Raw genomic sequence first — 9,288 nt, forward strand, 5'->3', positions numbered from 1 at the left:
TTTTGAGTTTTCTGCCGAGCTTCTTTTATTTTAAAGAATTTATTTTTATCCATGATGGCACTTGTCGAGGCCAAGGGAAAGTGCTCCAAGTTGTCACACACACCTCCACATGAAAATGATGTGGGTTTATTATTATTAAGATGATTTTAACCTCATTCATGTTTATTCAAACAGGGTTAAAAATGATGCGGTTTAGAATTTTATTATAAGCAAGAAAAGAAGCAATGAAGAATGATTTTATTATAATCATAGCGGAAACATGTGTCCTTATTTCATCACTGATATGGGTCCCAATGTTGACCTCTTATATCTTTCGGCCATGCCCCAAATTCACAGTCTCTAATTTCTCTTGACGAGCTTCTTAATGTAGCAATCTTTGCAGATCCGGAGAAATGGTCTCCTCATCACTGTCCAACTTAACCCATTTATCCTCAACTTTCGGATCCCGGTCAGAGCGAACAATTACAGACACAATTATTTTATTGGTTCTGTTTAGGTTTAGAATTATTAATGTTAATGGGGAAAGAGAGAAAAGAACAAAAAAGAGAGAAATGTGAAAAATGCCTCTTTATTGATATGTATTAAAACTCTACAAAAACCCTTATTTACATGAAAAGGTTCTCATGATCTCGAGTACTGATCATGAGTCCCTAAAAGAAAAATATGAAGGGGCCCTATCGTGGCTTGTTCTTCTCTCTAATCCTGCTTTGGCCGAGGATTCTTGCTCACGTCGGGCGCTGTCGAATCGAAGGTGACCCATCCGGCATCAATAAGGTCTTGGACCTTGTATTTGAGAGCTAGGCATTTCTCTGTTGAATGCCCTGGTGCCCCCGAATGGTATAAACATTTGTCTTGCGGTTTGTACCAATAGGGATGAGGTGGGTCAACCTTCTTTAGTGGAACGTAAGCTAGAACACGTGCTTCCACTAGCTTCGGCAGGAGGTCGCTATATGTGGTCGGAAGTTTATCAAACTTCTTCACAGGGTTGAATTGCGACTTTCCTGACTTCGAAGTGGAAGAAGATGAGGAAATGGTTATGGCGCTGACTCTTCTCTCCTTCTTCTTCCCAAAGGTCTTCTTAGCTTTAAATGATTGGGAATGTTCAGCTAGCTTCCCACTTTTCAGCTCTTGTTCCACTCTTCCTCCAACATGATGGGACTCATGGTCAATGTGCTCAGCCCCGTGTATGTTGTGGTGACGCATGAGTTCCATCATTTGCGCCATTTGCTCCTTGAGCTGTGAGAGCTCGGCTGTAAGCTTCTTAATTTGTTCCTCCAATGCGTCCATCTTCTTGATTTTCTGCGCGCGCGTGAGGACAGAGAGATGACCAGCCACTTTCTAAAAATGAATGTTTATTCTAAATAGCTTATTTATGATATGAATACACTCTTGATGTGAGCTTGATAATCTTTCATCTTTAAGGCGCTGCCTTTTTAAGATGAAAGTTTATCACCCTCCCTAGCCTATGACCTCTCCACAACGGAGAATCTCAATAGTCACGGGTCTCTTTCACTCACATCGAGAGGGTATTAGTGAACCTATAAATGATGATGAGGATGCATGAGGTATTATTGATAATGATGCCTATGCTCCTTACTTTTATTATATTTTCACACATTGGTTTTTCCTCTCATGTCATGACATTTTCATGCATGGGGATTATTCTTTAGACCTTATCACGAGGTTATTTATTAATGCACAAACAATTGCACATAAGCATTTACACAAACAATTCACTCATCCACGAACAGTCACGAGCGAATCACGAGGTAGGGGTATCCTGCAGAAAAGTGCATATTCAAGGTGGTTCTAACTGTTCTCACCGGTCTGAGGCCCCCAAGGTGCCCCCATTATAGGGACCCAATTCCTCTCGTCGTAAGCCGATGGAAAGCTCCAACGCACTGTCGGACTCGAGTTCATGGTTATCACCTTGAGTGATGCTTTCCGACAACGGTCTACGGGCACCTATAGACCCATTCGACAACCGGCCGTACTAACATCCACTCCCTATGGCTTACCACTCATGCCCCCGGGTATAGAGGGAACTGTTGTGTGCAAAGGTTTGTGTGCAGTTTTTATTTCAAACAATTGCGGAAATTTAAACAAACAACAGTTATTAAAGCCAAATAAATAAACATGTTATCATACAAGTGAGGGGTAATGAAGTAATTTTAACTATTATTTGTTAAAAATAATCTGTCACTAAATGGGACTGACTCTCGAGGCTTCCCCAGTGGAGTCGCCATCTGTCGCCACCGGCCCGAAACGGGCTTTCGGCATTCGCGAAGGATGGTTGGACTCTTTTATTTGTTTAAAAATATGGATTGCTAGAATGACTTATTCTCAAACTGAGACCTTGTCAAACGAGCAATTTTATTAAAAGGCTCACCAATCCATATTAATCCCAAGCGGGACCCTCCATGGATTAGCGGTTTTTATAAAAAGGAAGGGTTCGTGGAGTCGCCACCAATGTTTTACTCAAAACATTGGAAAAAGAAGTTTAAGGCAATCGATTCAAAAATCGACTTCGGCCATGACAACCAGAGTCGGGTAAGGGAGTCGGTTACGCGTGGGGAAGGTGTCAGCACCCCACAGCGCCCCTTTCGGGTTCCCTATGACAGATTATTTAAAAATAATAGTGCAAAATTACTAAATTACCCCTATTTATTCTAAGCAATTATAAATTAACTATCTACATGATGACAGTTTAAATATGTACACACAGAAAGCGGTAAAAGAAGGGACTTTAAAGAGATAAACCTTTGAAGCGTGCTTTCTTATATATCTTGACAGAAATTGGGAAGCGTTTTGGCGTTCCCTCCCTCTACAAGACCGCTCGCTCCCTCCTATAAAATTTTAACTATGGAAATCCGGAGGATTTCCCTTCGACTAGGTTCGAGACTCAAGCAAATGGCTCGTGACTCAAGAACTTCGTCGGATCAACTCTCCGAGTGATTTCTAGGCAGAGCACTGCTCAAAAAAACCCAGAATACTCAAGAAGAGGGTTAAAACTGTGTGTGAAAGTCTTCAATGACGTTCCATTGACGTCATATTTATAGGGAAGAGGCTCAATACGGTTTATGAGGGTCAATACGGTCAACATTGAAATTTTGAACTAATACGGCCGTATTGAATTTAATACGGCCGTATTGAAGTTCAAAAAACCTCAATACGGCCGTATTGAAGTTCAGTGCGGCCGTATTGAAGTTCAGTGCAGCCGTATTGAATTCAATGCAGCCGTATTGAAGTCCAGAAACTTCAATACGGCCGTATTGAGTTCAGTGCGGCCGTATTGAAGTTCAAAATGTTCAATACGGCCGTACTGAACCTCTGGGAGGCCGTATTGGGCTTCATTCCTCCCACTTTTCTTATTTTAGCTATTCTAAGACCTCTAAACCTACAGATAGTCATCCTATGGTCTTCTGGGAGTCCTTCCAGCTGACTTTCCTTTGGTCTTCGAGAGTCTTCCAGCTTTATTTCCGACCCGGACAATTTTAGGGGTCTACAACCGTATTACCTAATTTGGTAAATATTTGAGAGGGCCCATCACGCTCAGGCCCATGTCAGATGCTATAAATAGGTCACACATAACAAGGTATGTCACTGTTCATTAATTATCCTAGAATATCGTGCTTATCCTGACTTGAGCGTTGGAGTGCCTTTTGCAGGTACCTCCCCCCTCTGAAGAATCCGTTTGAAGTATCCGTTCGGCCCTTCTTACCAAGAAGACTACGAGTGTATCCTTAAGCAGGTACATTTTGGCGCCCACCGTGGGGCCGAACCGATAGCATTGCAGAAGCACTGAAAGTTTATGGGTAAAAGAATCATGGTAAAGACAAGGAATACTAATTTTGAAGGGCAACAGTCTGAAGACGAACATCAGTCCGGGGCCGAGACGGTTGAGGAGACAAACTTGACCGATATGGTGCGCCAGATGAAGGAAGAAATGATCGCCATGAAACAACAGCGAGAGAGAGATGCTGCCGAGATGGCTGCATTGAGAGAAGAGAATGCTGCGCTGAAAAATCAATACCGGGATCCCACATGGAAACCATCTGAGACAACTCACACACAGGGGTCGTTCCACTCGCAGGGCCCTCACTCTTCTCTTCCCCACACCTCCGTCGCCGCTCCAGCTGCGCACGCTTCGGCCGGCCGACCGATCCAGCCTTTGCCGGCCGGAGCACATCGGCATCCTTTTACCCCGAACATCATGCAGATGGCACTTCTTGACCATTGGAAGTCTTTGCCCTTAGACAAGTATAATGGCACTACCGATCCAGACGAACACGTGGATGTGTTCTTGACTCAAGTTACTCTAAGCACAAACGATGATGCTGCTCTATGCCGAATCTTCCCAACATCCTTAAAGGGACGAGCACTGAGTTGGTTTACTCGGCTTCCGGCCAACTCGATCGATTCGTTCAGTACGTTGGCTTCCCAGTTCACAATTCAATTTGCTACCAGTCGGCCTCACCAATTGACCTCGTTGGCACTAATCAGCATTTGTCAGGAGAAGAAGGAATCTCTTCGGACATTCATGAGCCGATTCAACAAAGCAGCGCTCGAAATTCGAGACTTAAACCCTGCTGTAGCTCTACACCACCTTACCACTGCCTTGAAGCCAGGGCCTTTTGCCAACAGCATTTGTAAGAAACCCCCTACAGACATGGATGATTTGCGTCGGCGAGCCGACAAGTACATGCAGATGGAGGAATTGGCCGAGTTCCGGAACCAAGCCCGAGTAGAAGTGTCAACAAAACCTGACAAGCTGGCCGAGCCGAGTTTTCGGAGTCGACCGAAAGAGTTGGTTCCCCGCGAGAAGCCTCCTCGGGGACCAAGGTACTCACAATACACGCCCCTCAATACTAGCCGGTCAGCAGTATTAGAACAAGCACTGGCCTCGGATATACTGGTCATCCCAAAACGAGCATCAACCCCTCCCCGGGCCGATACAACCAAGTCATGCAGATATCATCGCAACCGTGGGCATTCAACTGACGATTGTTTGGCTCTGAAGGATAAGATTGAAGACTTAGTCAAGCAGGGACAGCTGCAAGGTTTCGTTGAGCGTCCAAACCGATCGAGATACGAAGACCGGTCACGGAGACGCGACCAACTCGAACAAAGGACAGAAACACGTTCTCGTAGAGAACGTAGTCGGTCTAGAGATAGAAGAGAGGATGAGCCTTCGGCACAGCCTCGGCGAGTCATCAATACCATTGCCGGGGGATTCGCTGGAGGTGGCTCGTCTTCATCTGCACAAAAAAGACACATGCGGGCTGTCCGGCATGTTCATGCCATCGAATCCGCTCGTCGCCGCCTTCCCACTATAACTTTCACAGAAGCTGATTTTAAAGGCATCGATCCGGACCAGGATGATCCAATGGTAATCAGCGTCGAAATTCACAATTGTATTGTACGCAAGACGCTGGTCGACCAAGGAAGTTCGGCCGACATCCTCTACTGGAATACGTTCAAGCAGTTGGGCATCCCGGAGTCCGAGCTAGTTCCGTATGATGAACCCTTGGTCGGGTTCTCCGGCGAACGGGTCAAGACCAAGGGATACATCAAGTTGTCGACTCGGTTCGGATTTGAAGGCGCCGAATACCGAGATGTTTCAGTTAAATATGTGGTGGTACACGCCAGCACATCTTACAACATTCTCCTTGGACGACCATCACTGAATCGGCTCGGAGCAGTCGTATCTACCCCTCATTTGGCCATGAAATTTCCGGCCGAGTCAGGACGAGTCGTCACGGTTCATGCCGACCAAAAGACGGCGCGGGAATGTTACTTCGCTAGTTTGCGACTGGCAAGAATGAAAGACGAGGTACCTAGGAGGCCGAGTGGGGTTCACTCGGTGTCCCATCATTCGACTGTGGACCTTGATCCCCGGATCGATCAGGACGAAAGAGTCGAACCTGTTGATGACAAGCAACCGATTCAAGTAGGGGTGTTGGAGTCACAAGTCACTTATATAGGAGCCAACCTGTCCGAGCGGGAACAATTGGCTGTCAGCCAAGTGATCCTCAAAAATAGTGACCTATTTGCTTGGCATCCCTCTGACATGCCCGGCATTGATCCTAGTTTCCTCTGTCACAAATTGTCCATAAGCAAAGAAGCAAGACCGATCGCTCAACGGCGTCGAAAGGCTGGGGAGGACAGGAAGGCGGCAATAGAGGCCGAAGTGAGTAAGTTGCTAGAAGCCAAGTTCATCCGGGAGGTACACTACTCAACTTGGCTAGTTAATGTAGTAATGGTCAAGAAACCGAATGGGAAATGGCGCATGTGTACTGACTACACTAATTTGAACAAAGCCTGTCCGAAGGATGCCTATCCGCTACCAAACATTGATCGGCTCGTCGATGGGGCATCTGGCCACAAATTCCTGTCATTCCTGGACGCATATTCCGGATATAACCAAATCCGAATGCACCCTCAGGATGAAGAGAAAATGGCGTTCATCACCGAAACAGCCAATTACTGTTACCGAGTTATGCCCTTCGGTCTGAAAAATGCCGGAGCCACTTACCAACGGTTGATGAACAAAATTTTCAGTGACCACATTGGCCGATGTATGGAGGTGTACGTTGATGACATGGTAGTAAAGTCAAGTAGCGTATCTGTACACGCACAGGACTTGACTGATGTGTTTCACGCGCTTCGGCACCACCAAATGAGACTCAACCCCGACAAGTGCGTATTCGGGGTCTCAGGCGGCAAGTTTTTAGGGTTTATGTTGTCCAGTCGCGGCATTGAAGCAAATCCTGACAAGTGCCAAGCCATTCTAAGCATGAAAAGCCCAAGTACCCTGAAAGAAGTTCAGAAGTTGGCAGGCCGGCTCACTTCGCTCTCCCGCTTTCTTCCTTGCCTAGCTGAGATAGCTAGACCCATCCTCCTCTTGCTCAAGAAGACCGAGCGATTCCAATGGACCCAGGAGTGTGAAACATCATTCCAACATTTCAAGGAGCGCCTTAGTACACCCCCAGTCCTTTCCAAACCAGTTGCCAACATTGACATGATCATATACTTAGCGGTTTCCGACAGCTCAATTAGCGTTGCGCTAATACAAGAAAACCGAAAAGGGCAACAACTAGTGTATTTCATCAGTCGGACTTTGCAGGAGGCCGAACGACGATACCAGTTAATTGAAAAGGTAGCTTTAGGACTCATCTACACTGCTCGTCGACTGAGACAATACTTTCATAGCCACAAGATAATTGTTCGGACCGATTGTCCAGTGGCAAAAGTATTAAGAAAACCAGAGATTGCCGGCCGAATGATGGCATGGTCGGTCGAGTTGTCAGAGTTCGATTTGTCCTTTGAGCCGAGAGGTCCAATCAAGTCGTAGCACTTGGCTGATTTTGTTAACGAGCTTACCCCTTCGGGGCGTTTTGAAAACGAATCATGGACCTTGCATGTCGATGGGTCTTCTAACGCCCAAGGCAGCGGAGCAGGAGTGATACTGGCTAGTCCCTCAGGCGTCACAATTGAGCAGTCCCTTCGGTTCGATTTTCGTGCCTCCAATAACCAAGCGGAATACGAGGCCCTACTAGCTGGGATGCGGTTGGCAACCGAGATGGATGTGAAGCGAGTCATATGCTGGACCGACTCAAAGATAGTGGCCGAGCAGGTCAATGATAATTTCCAAGTTAAAGATGCGAACTTATTACAATACTATCATCTATTCCAAAAATTGAAGGATGAATTCAGCGAGGTTCAGGTTCGCCATGTTTTGCGTACCTGATGATTGAACTTGACCAATTGCTGTTGAGTACTCAAAACGCTCTCAAATATCTTCGGCTCGGAGCAGCTAGTAAGTTTGCATGTGGAAACCCTTCCTCCTACACATCTATTTATAGGCGTTCTTAATAGGCAACTGAAGAGACACCCCCTCGCGCCTACCGTTGGATCATTTAGATCCAACGGTCTAGGGCGCGCAACTCTTCGCATGCGTCATTAATGACCAACGGTTATATCCCTTCGCTTCCCACCATAACTTCTCGCGTATGCCATCAAATGCCCAACGGTTACAACCCTTCATATCCCACCATCAGTTGTAGCCCTTAGCTTCTTCTTCAAGACACCAACTGAAAAATCCTATTTTTATTTCATTAACCTTTCGCGTCGCTTCGCTCCTCAAAGGCTGGGGGGCTTGTGTACCGGAGAGACCGTATCAGTCACGTGGGCCAACACGTGCCATTTCGTCAGACACTCATGCATAGTAAGCCACGTACAAGCATCACCATCAACGTCGGCTCGGCATGAGGTCGAGAACCGACATCAGTCTGGTTAATGCCAATATGGACCATCATCACTCATCGAGTCGGCTCGGTCAAGTACCGTTCCGACATAGATCGTACCGGAAGTATACAAGCTGCCGTATACGGACTAGACGGCTCGGTCGTTTGCCGTTCCGACTAGTATTGAATAGTCGGCTCGGCCTCTTGTCGAATAGTTAAACAAGTCATAACGGTAATCACAATTAAGAAAGGTAAGTACATGATTAAAGCCTAACAATCAATTAGTATCGTATTACCTAATTTGGTAAATATCTGAGAGGGCCCATCACGCTCAGGCCCATGTCAGATGCTATAAATAGGTCACACATAACAAGGTATGTCACTGTTCATTAATTATCCTAGAATATCGTGCTTATCCTGACTTGAGCGTTGGAGTGCCTTTTGCAGGTACCTCCCCCCTCTGAAGAATCCGTTTGAAGTATCCGTTCGGCCTTTCTTACCAAGAAGACTACGAGTGTATCCTTAAGCAGGTACAAAAACAAATTACATACTTTTCATCTTCACTTTTTTAAAAATATTTTATATTTTTAACTTTTTTCCAACTTTTATAATTTTTAAGGATGAATTAGAAGAAGAAAAAAATATTCTTTTTAAAATCAATAACTACACTTTTTTTTTTCACAGACGCAGAATGTATTTTTATCTATTAGTTTTAAATAATTAATTCATTTTTATATTTATTTTCTTCACTTTTTAACTGCAGAAATCTTCCGTGTAAGGTTTTGAAATTTAATGTTTTTAAACCCAATTTTATAATATTTTTAATTTCTATCTATCTAATCAATTCGTTTGGTTGCAGTGAATTACATAGTTAATTTTTAGGTTTTTTTTATGTAATAAAATTCTCGACCACGATTCATTCTTGTTGTAAAAAGAACTCATTGATTACCATATTCTATCTTTGTATTTTTCAATGAAGAAATAATATTAATACAAGATAGGAGAAAATATAATTTAGGTAAAATATTTTTTTAGTCACAAT

At 44.8% G+C, this 9,288-nt stretch overlaps 1 protein-coding gene across 1 annotated transcript; it reads left to right on the top strand.

The window, feature by feature from the left end:
- The first annotated feature begins 3,826 nt into the window (after positions 1-3,826).
- Positions 3,827-7,750, top strand: LOC145956271 (uncharacterized). Its single transcript, XM_083071843.1, has 2 exons — positions 3,827-7,337; positions 7,449-7,750. Exons 1-2 carry the CDS (start codon positions 3,827-3,829, stop codon positions 7,748-7,750), a joined length of 3,813 nt encoding a protein of 1,270 aa, XP_082927969.1.
- Positions 7,751-9,288: the final 1,538 nt, after the last annotated feature.

The sequence above is a fragment of the Cajanus cajan genome, chromosome 3 (assembly GCF_000230855.2).
Source record: "Cajanus cajan strain Asha chromosome 3, NIPB_CcT2T_4, whole genome shotgun sequence".
Lineage (NCBI taxonomy): Eukaryota > Viridiplantae > Streptophyta > Magnoliopsida > Fabales > Fabaceae > Cajanus > Cajanus cajan.